General features: G+C 43.8%; 3 protein-coding genes across 3 annotated transcripts; all 3 read right to left on the reverse strand.

Annotated features, from left to right (window-relative positions):
- Positions 1-3,122: 3,122 nt before the first annotated feature.
- On the reverse strand, positions 3,123-3,805 carry LOC131225998 (calcium-binding protein CP1-like; the record flags this gene model as incomplete). The annotated part of the gene is made up of 1 exon (XM_058221629.1): positions 3,123-3,805. A coding segment is annotated over one exon (489 nt), but the record flags the coding sequence as incomplete, so codon positions are not given.
- A 5,871-nt stretch (positions 3,806-9,676) lies between these two features.
- LOC131225520 (calcium-binding protein CP1-like) lies at positions 9,677-10,356 on the reverse strand. The gene has a single exon (XM_058221054.1). It carries the CDS (start codon positions 10,304-10,306, stop codon positions 9,824-9,826), a length of 483 nt encoding a protein of 160 aa, XP_058077037.1. The 5' UTR covers positions 10,307-10,356; the 3' UTR covers positions 9,677-9,823.
- Positions 10,357-15,628: 5,272 nt separating this feature from the next.
- Positions 15,629-18,781, reverse strand: LOC131226191 (pentatricopeptide repeat-containing protein At5g66520-like). The gene has a single exon (XM_058221945.1). It carries the CDS (start codon positions 18,356-18,358, stop codon positions 16,352-16,354), a length of 2,007 nt encoding a protein of 668 aa, XP_058077928.1. The 5' UTR covers positions 18,359-18,781; the 3' UTR covers positions 15,629-16,351.
- Between the last annotated feature and the right edge of the window lie 349 nt (positions 18,782-19,130).

Below are 19,130 nucleotides of genomic sequence, written 5' to 3' on the forward strand. Positions count from 1 at the left end.
TAATCCCACCGCCCAAGCAAACCTCTAGGTGGGATGGAATTGCCTTTGGTCCGGTGCCAATTCCACTCAATGTTTGAGAAGAATGGAAAAGCTTGGAATTAAGTTAGATGGAATTGTAGTGGGTCCGTGCCAATTCCACTCAATGTTAGCAAGTTGTGTAGGTCCCACCAAGATGTGTGGGTTATATCCACACCATCTGCCCATTTTTTGATATTATTTTAGAGCATGGGTCAAAAAATCAGATAGATCTAAAGCTCAAGTGGACCCCACCATAGCAAGCAGCGGGGATTGAATACCTACCGTTGAAAACTTCTTTGGGGCCACATAAGTTTTGAATCTGTCTCAATTTTAGGCCTATGCCATAAAATGAGATTACAAAATAAATGAATGGTTTGAATATAACACGTGTTATTCTCAATAGTTTCAAATGATGGTGGATATATCTATTCAATGTACCACCGTATTACAAACATAGCACGGAGTTGAGCTTCCTTCCCAGTACCATCTCAACTATTCCTTCCCAATACCATGCGCCAAACACCCCTTCAATTGACGGGGCCAAACAATCCCTAACCAAAGTTCCCATTTCAGCAAACAAGTATCATGAATCAGGGGGGTTAAGCATGCTCAAACAATTTAATTGTTGGCTTTTCATTTATATGACTCGGAAAGTTCCCAAGTCCAATGACACGTATGCAATTTGAGTATCAACTATCAAGCCAGAGTATCAAATTACTCACCACTCTTGTCTAGGCTTTTTCTGCCAGAGTTTTGTTGACTTAGTGCATGTGATGGCAATTGGTAGGCCTTTGGTTGGCTCAGGCCAGGATTTTGAATCGTGATCCAGCCATGTTCAAAATTTTGATTTTGCTCGTCAATCCAACCGTCCATTATAATGGCCACCTGCTCAAAACTCAGATCAGTTGAATAGGATTGAAACTTTTAGCCTTGCATGTTCATTGATTGGGCATTGTTGGCTACTCTTGACACGGCCCAAAAAATAGTTTTGGGCAATCGTGTATTGATTCACCTATTTACTACAATCCTGGTCCATGGCTCGTTAATCTAAACCGTTTATCTTGTGGGATGATGTGGAATGACCCCAAAACTCTTTGAGATGGGAAGGTTTGGAACCTTCGGAGTCTTTTTGAGCTTTGATGTATTTTCCTTATTACCTTCTATTTACAACTCCGTATAATTGAAGGGTCAAAAGCGTTGAATCACGATATTTTGATGAATGCCCTGTCCACACTAGGTTCCATAAATATCAACGGTGTAGATCACTGATGCATGGGTGCTACGAGAGTTATTTGATACTCTGCTGCTAATGTCACTTGCTAAACAGGGACTAATAAATTGTACATGTTATTTGATACTCTGCTGCTAATGTCACTTGATAAACAGGCACTAATAAATTGTACATGCAGCATACAACAAGTCAAGTTAAGCTGACTAAATTGTGGAACTCGACTCAGTCAGTCCCAAAATGACTGACTCCCACTAATTGGGGCAATTCATGGATACATCTAAGTTAGGACTCATAATTTGGACGATTTAATTTTTTAAAAAAAAGGTAATCGGCATCGATTACTATCATTCGGAGGAAAGTGGGGTGAATCTGATGCGGAGGGAATGTGGCCCACTAAAATTGGAATTAACTTAATTCCAATTATGTGGGATCTCCTAGCTAAATGGACCCTTAATAATTTTTAAGTGCCCGCACATCATCCTTTATACTACCAGAGTATCAGAATTTCTCCCTAGAATACAATTCACGTTCTGATATTTTTTTTATTTATTAATTTTTCGTAAGAATATTATAAGCGATCTGATGTATTTTTTTATCATTTGTTCACGTTCTCATACATCCCATCGGACGCGGATTTCCTGCGAAAGCCTTTAGCAGGAAGTTCCTGCGCAAGGAAGCTGGGTGGGTGGGGCACACAGATGTTTGTGCGTAATCCACTCTGTCCATCTGTTTTGAGTGCTCATTTTAGTAAATGTGACAAACAATGAGGTGGATCCAAAACTCAAGTGGATCACACGAGAGGGAAAAGAAATTCCTATCTTGATGTTTATATGCCATCCAAACCCTTTATAAGGTCATTACCATGGGGATGAAGTGAAAATACCAAAAAAAGAAATTTCCTAAAAGAAAAAAATTATGGCCCAAAGAATGTTTCAAGGATTTACACTTAATCCCCACTGTTTTCTCTCGTGTGACCCACTTAAGTTTTGTACCCACATCATTTTTGTTCGCATATCTCTCGAAGTGGTCGAACGGGGTAGATTTCTCACAAACATCTCAGTAGCCCCCACCCAGCATCTTGCACAGGAACTCCCTGGGAAAGCAGGAAAACCGCGTCCATCGCCTTCACTAGATTCCTCAGTAGATGCTATTCTATTGGAATTTCTGTCTGCTACTCGTTAGAGACTCTAAACCTCACTCCACCTATTTTAGGTGCTTAGGATGCTCCGATGCAGAAGTTTCTTAGCCAGTGGCCCACCAATTGTGGGGTGGGGCCCATGATATGAATGGCTCATCGTAATAAACATGGGTCAACTAGTGCAATCAAACCAAGGCACATGGGACGCGGATTGCGTCCTGCCTCTTCCAGGTCGGACTGGGTCCTCGTACAGGCTGTGGGACTGTGGGGTCCACTGTGATGTATGTGTTTTATCCACACCGTCCATTCATTTTTCCAGATCATTTTAGGATATGAGCCAAGGCAAGTAAACCACTCCCACAGAAAGCAGTATTGATAATGAATGATGACCACGTTGAAACCTTCCAACGTGATCATAAGGTCACAGATACTTGGTGGAGAGGAAAGTACAAATATTAGCTTGATGCCTCCTACGAGGTTTTAATGGTGGGCGTTCAATCCCCACTGGGTGGTCCACTTGAGCCTTATATATTTCTCATTTTTTTTGGGCTCATATGCTAGAATGATCTAGAAAAATGGATGGACGGTGTGGATAAAACACATAAATCACCGAGTGCCCCAAAAGCCCCTACCAGGATTGAGTCCATCTTAACCGTGCTTTGCCATTGACGGTCCATTGTCGACTACGTCATTGGAGGGAAGGCGTGCCAACCGTTAACCGAGTAAATGAACCCAACTAAATGAACGGTCCTGATCTCGTCCATTTGCCATGCGTACAGTGACTTGTAACGAAGTAAAATAAATACAAATGCGACAAACGCGTTGGACCATGCATATGGAAAACGGCCCTTTTGTTTTCGATTCCGCCAACCGAGAAAAAACAACTAAAACCAAAAAATCACGTGCGGCGATTTGACAATCGACGGAAATCAAGCCGACGACCCTGCCCCCAAATCAACGGTCAGGATCTTCATCAGGCCCTGGTAACAAACCCCCTCTTCATTCCCACCGCCCATCCGGATCATGGCCTTGATATCGTCATCACTTGTAATGAAACCCGCCCAATTCATGTAGCTCTTCAGATCATCGAATCCCACTTTCCCATCTCCGTCTCTGTCCATTACCCTAAAAACGTCCTCCATCACCCCATTTCCCGGCGACGTTTTCCCGCAGTCGAGGACGCGCTCGAACTCATCGAATTCGACGAATCCGTCTTTGTTGGAGTCCGCGATCGAGATCATCGACCCGATGTCGTCCTCGGTGGCGCCGGCGCTGGCGAACCCGGTGTAGAAAGCCCGGAGATCGTCGGAGCTTATCTTGCCGTCCCGGTCAGTGTCGAGGACGTCGAGTGCCGGCCGGAAATCTGACCCCGTGTCAGATTCCGATCGCGGGTATCTGAAGAGAATTTCACGCAATGAGGTTTATATAGAGAAACTAGACCCGTCTCGGTGGGACCCGCTTTCTTTAGTCGGTCGCAAGGACCTATACGTGTGGGATGACGTCATGCGAGGCATGTGCTCCTTGAATCCGAGCCGTTCATATTACAAATCCCACCGGATCACATATGGAACTCGTACTGAACAGATTATTATGAACAATTTTCGGCCACAGAATGGATGGTTAAAATAAGAAACATGTGAAGCTATTTTCTACAAGAAATTATATAATATTCAGCGGAATAATTTTGGTCTTGAATCTGAAATGGGCCCATGATTTGGACGGGTTAGATATAGGTTGTTGTATGCTTTGTATTAGCTGGCTGTTTGCAGGAGTATGGATTTTCATAGTCCAATCGACTGTTCAGTGGAATAGTTTTGATCTTGAATCTGAAGTGGGGCCCATGATTTGTACGGGTTAGATGTAGGTTCTTTTACGCTGTATATTAAGGTGGCTGTCTGCAGGTGTACGGATTTTCATAGACCTCCATTGTAACAAGTAATAAAAAGCGGCAGAACGTGGAGTCAAAAGTCTTCCTAATTTTGAGAGATTTCTAGGTGAGTACGATTGCTTCCTTGGCGAACGCGCGTTCATTGTGAGGTTGTCATTGGATGTTATTTTGTTAGTTTACCACCATTTAAGAAAAGGTGGTGACTCACGTACGGCAACGTTGCAGGGCAATCCAGACCGTCCAAACTGTTGACCCGTTTGTGGAACCGAAAATTAGGCTAACAGGCTGTACAAGCCATCTGATTTCTCCATTAATTAGGACCGTCCACTCAATAGCTAGGCTAGGATTGTTATCCCAAACTGATCAATCCACTCCGTCAAATATAGCTATCTATCCCATCCAAATTGCGGGGGCACGTGAATGGAGCTGATCTCTAAAATCACACTGGATGAAATAATCCTAGCCCCGATATTGAGTAGATGGCTGAAAGTAAAATAATATGGCTACGGAGTGGATGGTTGAAGGTAAAATAAGATGCTATTAAGATTTTACTTTCAACCATTCGCTAACATGGCTAGGATTGTTTTATCAGCTTGGGGGTTAGGATTTTACTTTCAACCATCCAAATTGTGGGGCACACGTGGATCCGGTTAGTTTAGGAAAGTAAAATCTTAATAGCATCTATTTCTCTGCTAATTAGGACCGTCCACTCAATAGCCAGACTAGGATTATTTCTCCAAATTGATCGAATCCACTCCCTCAAATATAGCTATCTATCCCATCCAAATTGTGGGGGCACACATGAATGGAGCAGATCTCTAAAATCATGCTGGATAAAATAATCCTAGCCATGATATTGAGTGGATGGTTGAAAGTAAAATCATATGGCTATTGAGTGGATGGTTGAAAGTAAAATTGGAATAGCATCTGATTTTACTTTCAACCATTCACTCGATGGCATGGCTAGGATTGTTTCATCAGCATGGTGGTTAGGATTTACTTTCAACCATCCAAATTGTAGGGCACACGTGGATTCGATCAGTTTAGGAAAGTAAAATCTTAATAGCATCTGATTTCTCTATTAATTAGGACCGTCCACTCAATAGCTAGGCTAGGATTGTTTCCCCAAATTGATCGAATCCACTCCCTCAAATATAGCTATCTATCCCATCCAAATTGTGGGGGCACACATGAATGGAGCGGATCTCTAAAATCACGCTGGATGAAATAATCCTAGCCATGCTATTGACTAGATGGTTGAAAGTAAAATCATATGGCCATTGAGTGGATGGTTGAAAGTAAAATTAGATGCTATTAAGATTTTACTTTCAACCATTCACTCAATAGCATGGTTAGGATTATTTCATCAGCGTGGTGGCTAGAATTTTACTTTTGACCATCTAAATTGTGGGGCACACGTGAATTCGATCAGTTTAGGAAAGTAAAATCTTAATAGCATCTAATTTCTCCTTTAATTAGGACCATCCACTCAATAGCTAGGCTAGGATTGTTTTCCCAAACTGGTCGAATCCACTCCCTCAAATATAGCTATCCTATCCAAATTGTGGGGGCACACATGAATGGAGCGGATCTCTAAAATCACACTGGATGAAATAATCCTAGCCATGCTATTGAGTGGATGGTTGAAAGTAAAATCATATGGCTATTGAGTGGATGGTTGAAAGTAAAATTAGATGCTATTAAGATTTTACTTTCAACCATTCACTCAATAGCATAGCTAGGATTATTTCATCAGTGTGATGGCTAGGATTTTACTTTCAACCATCCAAATTGTAGGGCACACATGGATTCGATCAGTTTAGGAAAGAAAAATCTTAATAGCATCTGATTTTACTTTCCAACCATCTACTCTAGCGAGATTTTACTTTCTACCATCCACTCAATAGCATGGCTAGGATTGTTTCATCAGCCTGATTTTAGAGATCCGCTCCATCCATGTGTGCCCCACAATTTGAATGGGATAGATAGCTATATTTGTGGGAGTGGATTTGGGATACGTAGCTATATTTGAGGGAGTGGATTCGATCAGCTTAGGGTAGCACCGCTTTTCGGTCAGGTTGTGACCGTGGCTAGAGCTGGGCAAAAGAGACCCGATCCGGTGGATCCGACCCGATCAGACCCGATCCGACCCGATCAGAACCGAACCGACGGTCTGAATCAGTGCTGATCGGGTAGCTCCATTCAGATCCGAAATCTTTCGGGTCAACTTCGAATTGCCCCTGATCCAACCCGACCCGACCTGAAAACCCGATCCGAATGGATCCGGACAGATCCAAACCTATCCGATCCGGAGTAGCTTTTATTAATACTTCTACTTTTTCCTATGGTATGGTCCACTTAAGCTTTGAATATGCATCGATTTTGGGTTCAACAACTAAAATGATTTCCAAAAACGAATGGACGGCGTGGATAAACCACATGTATTCAAGGTGGGTCCCAACAATACTTACCGTGTACAATAAGAAAGTGCTTACTGGTGTACGCACACAACTATGTACAGCTAGCTATTGGCACGTGTCGTACCAAGACGACTCGTTGGAAAGTGAAACGAATTCGCTACTCCCCTGCCACCAGCCAATGGCTGGCGGTTGATGCCCTGTGGGCCCCACTATGATGTATTTGTTTCATCAATGCCGTTCAATTATTTTTCTAGATCATTATATGGTATTACGAAAAAAATGAGGTATATCCCAATCTCAAGTGGACCACATTATAGGAAACAGTGTTGAATGTACGTCAACCATTAAAAAAAATTTGGTGCCCATAAAAGTATTGGATCAAGCTAATCTTTGGTTTTTCCCTTCAACTGGGTCTTTATGACCTAATCAACAGATTGGATGTCAAATAAACAGTACAGTGGGCCTTAGTATGATTTAAATGATGGATATCCAATCACTATTGTTTTCCTGTGGTGTGGTCCACCTGAGATTTATCTCCCTATGATAATTCAGTTAAAGCCCTAAAATCATCTTTAAAAATGGATGAACGGCGTGGCTAGTAATAAGTATGAAGTTCTTGCGCAAGGAAGCTGGGTGGGTGGGGCACACAGATGTTTGTGAGAAATCCACCCTGTCCATCCGTTTTGAGTGTTCATTTTAGGAAATTTGACAAACAATGAGGTGGATCCAAAACTCAAGCGGGTTACACTAGAGGAAAAATTGCAGAAAGAAATTCCTATCTTGATGTTTATATGCCATCCAAACTGTCTATAAGGTCATTACCACTGGGATGAAGTGAAAATACTAAAAATAAAAAATTCCTAAAAGAAAAAAATTATGGCCCAAAGAATGTTTCAAAGATTCACACTGAATCCTCACTGTTTTCTCTCGTGTGACCCACTTAAGTTTTGTACACACATCATTTTTGTTCGCATATCTCTCAACGTGGATGAACGGGGTAGATTTCTCACAAACATCTCAGTGGCCCCCACCCAGCATCTTGCACAGGAACTTCCTGGGAAAGCAGGAAAATCGCGTCCATCGCCCTCACTAGATTCCCCAATAGATGCTATTCTATTGGAATTTCTGTCTGCTACTCGTTGGAGACTCTAAACCTCATTCCACCTATTTTAGATGCTTAGGATGCACCGATCCAGGAGTTTTTTAGCTAGTGGCCCACCAATTGTGGGGTGGGGCCCATGATATGAATGGCTCATCGTAATAAACACGGGTCAACTTGTTCAATCAAACCAAGGCACATGGGACGCGGATTGCGTCCTGCCTCTTCCAGGTCGGACTGGGTCCTCGTACAGGCTGTGGGACTGTGGGGTCCACTGTGATGTATGTGTTTTATCCACACCGTCCATTCATTTTTACAGAACATTTTAGGACATGAGCCAGAAGGCAAGTAGACCACCCCACAGAAAGCAGTATTGATAATGAATGATGACCACGTCGAAACCTTCAAACGTGATCATGAGGTCACAGATACTTGGATGAGGGGAAAGTACAAATATCAGCTTGATGCCTCCTAAAGAGGTTTTTAATGGTGGGCGTTCAATCCCCGCTGGGTGGTCCACTTGAGCCTTATATATTTGGCATTTTTTGGGCTCATATGCTAGAATGATCTAGAAAAATGGATGGACGGTGTGGATAAAACACATAAATAACAGAGAGCCCCAAAAGCCCTACCAGGATCGAGTCCCTCCCGCAAGGATCTTAACCGTGCTTTGCCATTGACGGTCCATTGTCGACTACGTCATTGGAGGGAAGGCGTGCCAACCGTTAACCGAGTACGGTGTGGGGCAGAATTTTCATCAGATCCACCCCGTCCATACGATACACCGTCAGATTTTCACAATGAAACTGAAATTTTAATATAATCTAATACTTAGGTGAGCCACATCATGGAAAACGGTGTAAATTCATGCCTAAAACTTTAAATTCACGTGTTGTGGCCCATTTGAATCTTGGAACGTCCTGATTTTCGTCGATTCCATTCATCCTGGTGTGGTGTATCAGATGAGTGGATTGAAAGCATATACACACCACTATGGACCCCACACCAAGTTTGTACGAATAAACTATTCCTGGAGGTGTAGCCCACGAGTTTTGAATCGTTTTCGGAACGCGGATTCGCTGGATCCCGGGAATCACGAGGTAGCTGGGGCTCATTGTGATGTATGTATTTTATATCCACACCGTCCATCCATTTTGCCACCTCAAATGACCTAGACCCAAATCACAGGTGGACCACAGGAATAGTGGTGATTGAACACCCTCCATTGAAAACTTCCTGAGCCCATCATAACGTTTATTTGCCATCCAACCCGTTAATGCACAAATATCAGCTACATCCAAAACTTTAGTGGCTCCCAGAAAATTTTAACGATGGGCTTTCAATAATCAATTTTTGCTGTGGTCGACCTGAGCTCTGGAGATGCTTCTTTTTTGTGCTCATGCCCTAAAATCAACTGGCGAAATTGATAGACGGTGTGGATATAAAAGATAAACATCACAGTGGGCCCCACAGTCACGGATTCACCTAATACGCGTCCCAACACTCCCCAACCAAAAATAAAAACACAGACGAAACTGATGGACGGTGTGGATCTGCTCCACACGAAGTCCTCCGTCCACCACAGTGAATCGTCCTACGCCGACGTGACTAGGCGTCGTCAGGCAGGGAAAAAAAGGACAAATGCTTGATGGGACAATCCTGACCATTAATTAATGAAGCCATCTCGTTGATAGTGAGACTTCGCTCATTTTCGAGCTGTGGTGAACATTGCATGCCGAGAATTCCAAGGTCAGAAACGTCCAAAAATAAAATATTTCTTTCTTTTTTTCCTTTATTTTCTTTTTTAATAGATGCCCTACAACCATTAAACCCAACTAAATGAACGGTCCTGATCTCGTCCATTTGCCATGCGTACAGTGACTTGTAACAAAGTAACATAAATACAAATGCGACAAACGCGTTGGACCATGCATATGGAAAACGGCCCTTTTGTTTTCGATTCCGCCAACCGAGAAAACAACAACTAAAACCAAAAAATCACATGCGGCGATTTGACAATCGACGGAAATCAAGCCGACGACCCTGCCCCCAAATCAACGGTCAGGATCTTCATCAGGCCCTCGTAACAAACCCCCTCTTCATTCCCACCGCCCATCCGGATCATGGCCTTGATATCGTCATCACTTGTAATGAAACCCGCCCAATTCATGTAGCTCTTCAGATCATCGAATCCCACTTTCCCATCTCCGTCTCTGTCCATTACCCTAAAAACGTCCTCCATCACCCCATTTCCCGGCGACGTTTTCCCGCAGTCGAGGACGCGCTCGAACTCATCGAATTCGACGAATCCGTCCTTGTTGGAGTCCGCGATCGAGATCATCGACCCGATGTCGTCCTCGGTGGCGCCGGCGCCGGCGAACCCGGTGTAGAAAGCCCGGAGATCGTCGGAGCTTATCTTGCCGTCCCGGTCAGTGTCGAGGACGTCGAATGCCGGCCGGAAATCTGACCCCGTGTCAGATTCCGATCGCGGGTATCTGCCGGAAGGACACATCTCTCTCTCTCTCTCTCTCTCTCGATCTCGACACGGGTCTGAAGAGAATTTCACGCAATGAGGTTTATATAGAGAAACTAGACCCGTCTCGGTGGGACCCGCTTTCTTTAGTCGGTCGCAAGGACCTATACGTGTGGGATGACGTCATGCGAGGCATGTGCTCCTTGAATCCGAGCCGTTCATATTACAAATCCCACCGGATCACATATGGAACTCGTACTGAACAGATTATTATGAATAATTTTTGGCCACAGAATGGATGTTTAAAATAAGAAACATGTGAAGCTATTTTCTACAAGAAATTATATAATATTCAGCGGAATAATTTTGGTCTTGAATCTGAAATGGGGCCCATGATTTGGACGGGTTAGATGTAGGTTGTTGTATGCTTTGTATTAGCCGGCTGTTCGCAGGAGTATGGATTTTCATAGTCCAATCGACTATTCAGTGGAATAGTTTTGATCTTGAATCTGAAGTGGGGCCCATGATTTGTACGGGTTAGATGTAGGCTCTTGTACGCTGTATATTAAGGTGGCTGTCTGCAGGTGTACGGATTTTCATAGACCTCCATTGTACCAAGTAACAAAAGCGGCAGGACGTGGAGCCAAAAGTCTCCTAATTTTGGGAGATTTCTAGATGAGTTCGATTGCTTCCTTGGCGAACGCGCATTCATTGTGAGGTTGTCAGTGGATGTTATTTTGTTAGTTTACCATCATTTAAGAAAAGGTCGTGACTCACGCACGGCAACGTTGCAGGGCAATCCAGACCGTCCAAACTGTTGACCCATTTGTGGAACCGAAAAATTAGGCTAAGAGGCTGTACAAGCCATCTGATTTCTCCATTAATTAGGACCGTCCACTCATTGGCCGGCTAGGATTTTTTCTCCAAACTAATCTAATCCACTCCCTCAAATATAGCTATCTATCCAATCCAAATTGTGGGGGCACACATGAATGGAGCGGATCTCTAAAATCCCGCTGGATGAAATAATCCTAACCATGCTATTGAGTGGATGGTTGAGAGTAAAATTATATGGTTATTGAGTGGATGGTTGAAAGTAAAATCAGATGCTATTAAGATTTTACTTTCAACCATTCACTTAATAACATGGTTAGGATTGTTTCATCAGCATGGTGGCTACGATTTTACTTTCAACCATCCAAATTGTGGGGCACACGTGGATTCGATCAATTTAGGAAAGTAAAATCTTAATAGTATCTTATTTCTCCTTCAATTAGGACCGTCCACTAGCCAAGCTAGGATTGTTTTCTCCAAACTGATCAATTCCACTCCCTCAAATATAGCTATTTATCCCATGCAAAATGTGGAGGCACACATGAATGGAGCAGATCTCTAAAATCCCGCTTAATGAAATAATCCTAGCCATGCTATTGAGTGGATGGTTGAAAGTAAAATCAGATGGTATTAAGATTTTACTTTAAGCCATTCACTCAATAGCATGGCTAGGATTGTTTCATCAACGTGGTGGTTAGGATTTTACTTTCAACCATCCAAATTGTGGGGGCACACGTGGATTCGATCAATTTAGGAAAGTAAAATCTTAATAGCATCTGATTTCTCCTTTAATTAGGACCGTCCACTAGCCAAGCTAGGATTGTTTCCCCAAACTGATCAAATCCACTCCCTCAAATATAGCATCTATCCCATCCAAATTATGGGGGCACACAAGAATAGAGCGGATCTCTAAAATCCCGCTTGATGAAATAATCCTGGCCATGCTATTGAGTGGATGGTTGAAAGTAAAATCAGATGCTATTAAGATTTTACTTTCAACCATTCACTCAATAGCATGGGTAGGATTTTACTTTCTACCATCCAAATTGTGGGGCACACATGGTTTCGATCAGTTTAGGAAAATAAAATCTTAATAGCATCTAAATCCTCCTTTAATTAGGACCGTCCGCTAGCCAGGCTAGGATTGTTTCCCCAAACTGATTGAATCCACTCCCTCAAATATAGCTCTCTATCCCATCCAAATTGTGGGGGCACACATAAATGTAGCGGATCTCTAAAATCCCGCTTAATGAAATAATCCTAGCCATGCTATTGAGTGGATGGTTGAAAGTAAAATCATATGGCTATTGAGTGGATGGTTGAAAGTAAAATTAGATGCTATTAAGATTTTACTTTCAACCATTCATTCAATAGCATAGCTAGGATTGTTTCCTCCGTGTGGTGGCTAGGATTTTGCTTTCAACCATCCAAATTGTGGGGCACATGTGGATTCGATCAGTCTAGGAAAGTAAAATCTTAATAGCATCTGATTTTACTTTCCAACCATCCACTCTAGCGAGATTTTACTTTCTACCATACACTCAATAGCATGGCTAGGATTGTTTCATCAGCCTGATTTTAGAGATCCACTCCATCCATGTGTGTCCCACAATTTCAATGGGATAGATAGCTATATGTGAGGGAGTGGATTCGATCAGCTCAGGGTAGCACCGCTTTTGGCTAGGTCGTGACCATAGCCCACCTTGATGTATATTTTATATTTTAGGGCATGAACCCAAAAATAATTAGATCAAGTCCCAGGTATGCAACACCACAGGCATCCGTGGTTATTGAACGCCTACTGTTAGAAGATGATCTGATGGCTCAGTGTAATGTGTATTTGTCATCCAACCCGTTGATAAGATCACATAAACCCAGATGATTGGAAAACACTAATATCAGATTAATCTAAAACTTTTGTAGTCCACAAAAAGTTTTTAATGGTCAATCGCCACTGGTTCCTATGGTGCGGTTAAACTAAGTCTTAGATCTTCTTTGATTTTGGACTGGTATCGTAAAATGAGCTTTAAAAACGGATGGACGGCGTGGATATATAATACATACATCAAGATGGGCTCCACATTAACGAGCGAACGTGGTGGTACCTGACCCGACCGAATTCGCTCCCATATCAAAACCCCACGCGTAGGGCTGTCAACATGCCGGGCCTGGGCTAGGCCTCGGCCCGGATTTTGAACTGTTTCAGGCCCAACCATCAGGCTGACCTGTAAAATTCTAACTTTCCGGCCCGAGCCCGGCCCATTGATAACCCTAGCCACGCGTGAGGAGGTTGATCACCACCGTTTTAAAATGATGGATATAACATGGGTCTATCGATGGCTAAGGGAGATCCAATGGATTTGGAGGGAGGCAGTTTTCGTCGCCGACATTGTCTACGTACACGTGGCCAACTGCATGTTGATTAAGACCAAGCATCACGGATGCGGATTGTGTGCTACCCCCTCTCTAGCCACCAACGGGCAGTTCTGTTGGCGGGCCCACCGTGATGTATCTGTTTATCCACGCCGTCCATCCCTTCTATAAGATCATTCTAAGGTATGACCTCAAAAATAAGGAGAATCCAACGATTAAGTAGACAACACCACCGAAGACTCTTGTATTTAATGCTTTGTGCATTTACTGCAACCCAAGCTTATTATTTGGTGTGCTCCACTTAGCGTAGGAATGGACGGCGCGGATAAACAGATATATCACGGTGGGCCCGCCCGCAGAACTGCCGGTTCGTGCTAGAGACGAGCGTGGGTAGCACGCAATCCGCGACCATGCATCACTCTCCTCCCATTGATTACCAACTGCGAAAAAGTCGCCTTGAATACGATTATTCCTAATCGTCTAATAAAATAATTTCCTTTTTCCTTGGGAAATTTATTTTATTATTTACTTATTTTTTTGGGGTTAACTTGTTAGTACACACCCATGTCAGTACACACACTCTGTGTTAGCCACACCCGCTAGGGGTTTCCTTGGGAAGAGATTAGCCACCCCCGCTTGGGAAATTGGCGGAACTGATCTTGATGTATGGTCAAATTTTCTGAAGTGATTCTACTTTTTCAATGTTTCGAGTAAGAAGTTAGGTTATATTTAATGTCAAGAAAGTAACTGTATGGGACTCTTCTTTGCACGTGGGTAGACGAAACTCGTGAGGTCCACATTAATGTATGTATATAATCTATGTTACCCATTCTTTTTACCATATTATTTTAGGACTAGAGCCCAAATACTAGCTTAATCTAGAGATCACGTGGGTCACATGATAAAAAATAATAGTGGCAATGACACTCGATGCTGATATTTCAGCCCACACGAGCTCTGGGTCAGGCTGAGCTCCCATGTGCGTGTGTGCATGTGTGTAGCTAGGAACGGTTTCGAATTGTATAGTCTACTTAAACAATTGACGGAGCTGATTTTTGGTCCTCAAGTATAACATAGGGGTTACCTAATGGGTGAAGTGGATTTCCCATTAATACTACGATAAGTCCGCCCAAGCTGACAACTCTCTTCCTCTTTGAGACAACTTTCTTCCAGCCAATATTTATCAGCATTAATTAGCACTTAAATTGGCAATTAGTTGAGCCGTCCAACTAGCTGTGTGTGCTCATTCTCATCTATCCATCCATCTATCTATCTATCTACACAACCCCAGTAAATCCTCACGAATCGTCTTATATTCCATGGAATCTGCCAAATGGAATAACCGGCATCAAGCATAGACAAGGTACATGAAGACGAGTGAGTGGGCCCCATGAAGCTGTCAAGCGTAAGATATTGAACCTTTCAGCTTCTTACAAGGACCCAATTCAGAAAACGAATCGAATAAGATCCGAGTTCAAGTTCGTGATCACGAAATGGCCACCAAACGTGGCCTTTTGTTTGCGATGCACGAATATATGTGCGCATGAGCTGTCGCACCAATATATTGCCGCTCACCTTACGAATGGATCCGTCTCATTTAAATGTGACGTGTTGTGATGTGTGACATGAGTCGTCCTAGCACTTCTTATGGCGCCGACACTCCGCGAGGGGGCCCACCTCTACCACGAAATGCACTACAACCCATCAGATGGTCCAAAATTGCATGTGGGGTCCACTACCCAACAATCAAAACTAATAGAAAGAAGAGGAATTGTAGGGTCCTGTTCATCAGGAACGAACAGTTTGCTGACTTGCAGGATTCCATACGCATGGCGCCATGGATCCGAACCGTTGACTAGATAGACAACTCCAAAATCTTCTAGATGTGTGGATTAAAAGACGCCGTGCATAAAACACCCTAGTCTGTGGGGCTCATCAAGTTGTATATGTAAAATCCACTCCTCCTAACGGGTTCTATCGTCAATGTTAGGCCCCAGTGACAAAAATCAACTAGGAACCATAACTCAGATGGGCCACACCATATGGAAAAATGGGGATGAGATGCCAACCATAGGTTTGTGTGTGGGCGCCCGATGGTGCGTATCTTTCATCAAACCTGTTAACCAGGTGTAACACATCAGGATGAAGAGAATATACAAAAATCAGCCTGTTACAAAACTCAGGCGGGCCACACAGCGTGAACTTATGCTTTAGGAGCAATTCTACATTATTCACATTGCTGTGGCCCATATAAACCTTTAATCAGGCTAACATTCTGTATGTACGGTCCAAATAACAGTTCTCACCTAATGGACGGGGTGGATTTTTCATATAAAACATGGTGGACCCCATTGAACTTGGGTGTTTAAAACAGCGGTTGTATACTTCCCTGTTTCACGCAATAGAATTATATTTCAAAATGCTCCCGCCGAAGGCATGTAAATCTGAAAAATATAAGGACATCGTTGTTCTCTCCCACGTGCTTCCCTTGTGTTCATTTCTGCATGCTCGAGGATCCACATGTGCAAGCATAGAACATGATCACCATATCCAGGCCGTTCATCAGGTGGGTCCTGCCATGAACATGTCCTAACCCAAAAATCACACCAGTACACTTCATAGGTAGCCACCCATGTATACATTTCTAACAGTCCATTTTCTCATCACATGTAGTGGACCGGCCTGTTTCTTGGGCCCATGAATATCCACGATTAGCCCCACCTCCGGAACGGCTTGGATCTTGCAAAACATGTGCCATATTGGCAAATTAGTGGATTTTCTTCATCCTCTTCAAATAACCTTCTTTGCAGTTCTAATAACATCAAAGAATCGTAGATTGAATTCTGGGCACTTCGAAGCTGGTTCTATCAAACACATTCACCAGAAATCCGTGCATGAACACATCCCGTCTTTAAATCGATGGTACCGCACCCGATCCCTCACAACAATCTCGCGACCATATACACGCGAAATGAGCTTGGTCGCAGAGTGGCAATCCTCACAAACACGAAGGTTTTTCACAATGCGGATGGTTGTCCCAGGGGCCGTGTTAAGGAACCCAAATGCAATAGCAAGCTTCTCACTGTGTTGGCAGAGCGCGCTTTCCTTCTCCTCCTCGTCGATATTGAACAAGACTTCGGCGGTGTTCAGAACATACCCTTCCAACCTCAGCCTCTCAACTATCTCTTCCAACATCGATCGAATCTCATTCATCTGTGGGTGTGAACCATCTCCCATTACAAATTCATGTATGATGCCGTCCACGTCAATTAAGCTGCTTCCTGGCGTTGTCTTGATCCCTCTTGCCTTCATCAGCTTTCTCACATTCGCAACATCATCCCATCTACCTGCCTTAGCATAAATGTTTGATAACAATGTGTACCTACCGCTGTTGTGTGGCTCCAATTCGAGCAAGATCTTGCCAACTCTCTCGCCTAATTCAACATTTCCATGAATTCTACAAGCACCCAATAGAGCCCCCCAAATGGCTGCATTGGGTTTCATCCACATTCTCTGTATGACACTTTCAGCCTCATCTAAGAGCCCGGCCCGGCCTAAGAGATCGACCAAACAACCATAATGCTCCACCGTGGGTTCCACACCGAACACATGTTTCATAGAATTGAAGTATTGCTGGCCTTCTTCTACCAGCCCTGCATGAGCGCATGCGCTCAAGACACCCACAAAGGTGATCTTGTCTGGTCTAACCATATCTGCCTGCATCCGTGAGAATAGCTCAATTGCTTCATTGGCATGCCCGTGCATGGCAAGCCCACCAATCATAGCATTCCATTCAAAGACTTCTCTCCGTTGCATTTGATTAAAGACCTCCAACGCCATTTCTAGACGCCCGCACTTGGCATACATATCGACCAGAGCTGTCCCCAAAACCGCATCCAACTTCATCGAATTCCTCTCTATGTACGCATGGATCCATCTACCTTGATCCAACGCCCCCACATTCGCGCACGCTGCCAACACACTCGAAAACAGAAACTTCCTTAACCGAATTCCTCTCCTCTGCATCTCATGAAAGACACCCAACGCCTCCTTGAAGCACCCACACTGCACATAACCATCGATCATTGCACTCCAAGAAATCTCATCTCTCTCAGACATTTCATCAAACAACTGCCTAGAATCCTCAACCCGCCCACACCTTGCATACCCAGAAACCATCGCATTCCAAGAACTAACATTCCGGCACGGCATCTGCTCAAAAAGCACTGCAGCAGCATCAGCATCACCAAATCTGAAATACCCATCAATCATCGCATTCCAAGAGACAGCGTCAGGCGCCCCACTATCATCAAACAGCCGGCGGGCATCTGAAACCCGCCCGAAGGACGCATACATCTGAATTCCAGCACTCTGTATGTATCCATCCCCACCAAGCCCATGCTTTATGACATGGGCATGCACTTGCACACCTTCCTCAACAGCTCCAGCAGTAGTGCAGGCCTTGAGAAGAGAAGGGTATGTGTACTTATTGGGCTTGGACTGTTCTGCCACCATCTTGGAGTAGAACAAGATGGAATTCTCAGGGGCATTTTTGTCCAAGAAAGCTCTTATGATGGAGTTCCAAAGGAAGGCATGAGGACCTTTGACCTGGTTGAAGATCCTGAGAGCAATGTCCAAAGAGCTGGAATTGGAGGCTGTGTAGCATTTGATTAAGGAGCCAGCTATGTAGTTATCTTGGAAGAGGCCTGATTTGATGATTTGCGAGTGTGTTTGTTTCAAATGTTGGGGGGAATTGTAGCAGTTGGTGTCTAAAATGCGAGTGATGGTTTTAAAAGAGATTGCTGGGTTTTGGGGTGGTGGGGTACAAGGGATGGGGTCCAATGACGTGGCACTCATCGTGGCCATTGGCAATGAGAAAGGCATGGCATGTGCTAGTTATAGATGTTTGATGTAAGGATAAGAAAGAAAAAAAAAAAGAAGAGTAACGAATGCGCTTGGTCGTGCACTCATGAGTATATATGGCTTAAGCTTTATGGAGTTATGTGACGTGAGGATAGCTCACGTGAGAATGAATGTTTCGACACGTGCCTATATGCCACACCTGTGCAGGATCCACAGCATTCATCAGGTGAGCCAGACCATGAATTATTATTAAACATCCATTTTTATAAAGAAGCGTGGGCCAGGCCAACTTTTTGGGTGAGGGAATTTTCAGTGATAGTTGTAAATGGTGTGCATCCGAGTTCACACGCGTGCCAAATTCGCACGAGTGCCACATTAGCCGCTTGAATGACTCGTTTGTGTGGCTACAGTTCACTGTCTACAGAGCTCTGTCATTTTGACATACGGTCAAAAGGAAAAGATGGGAGACCATGACAGTTCATGCAGAACCGTGCACATGGCACACCTGTAGAAGATCTGGACCATTCATTAGTGACCTGGGCAGCTCAAGATCTCCCCTGATTGGACAATCTTAACCCTCCCACAGAAGACTGATGCACGATGAAGGATCATCCAGGATGACGGGTTCCATCCTAGCCTTCCCTGTGGTGTGGCCCACAGAACCGTGAACAAGTTGGGAGGGAAAGTCGACTTGATTTTCACTGGGCCCACCTGAGTTTAAAACCAGCCTGATTTTTCGTCCGCACATTCATGGGCCTGGATTCTATATAAACAATCTGGTGGGGCCCCAACA

Source organism: Magnolia sinica, chromosome 14, assembly GCF_029962835.1.
Source record: "Magnolia sinica isolate HGM2019 chromosome 14, MsV1, whole genome shotgun sequence".
In the NCBI taxonomy this organism is placed as follows: domain Eukaryota; kingdom Viridiplantae; phylum Streptophyta; class Magnoliopsida; order Magnoliales; family Magnoliaceae; genus Magnolia; species Magnolia sinica.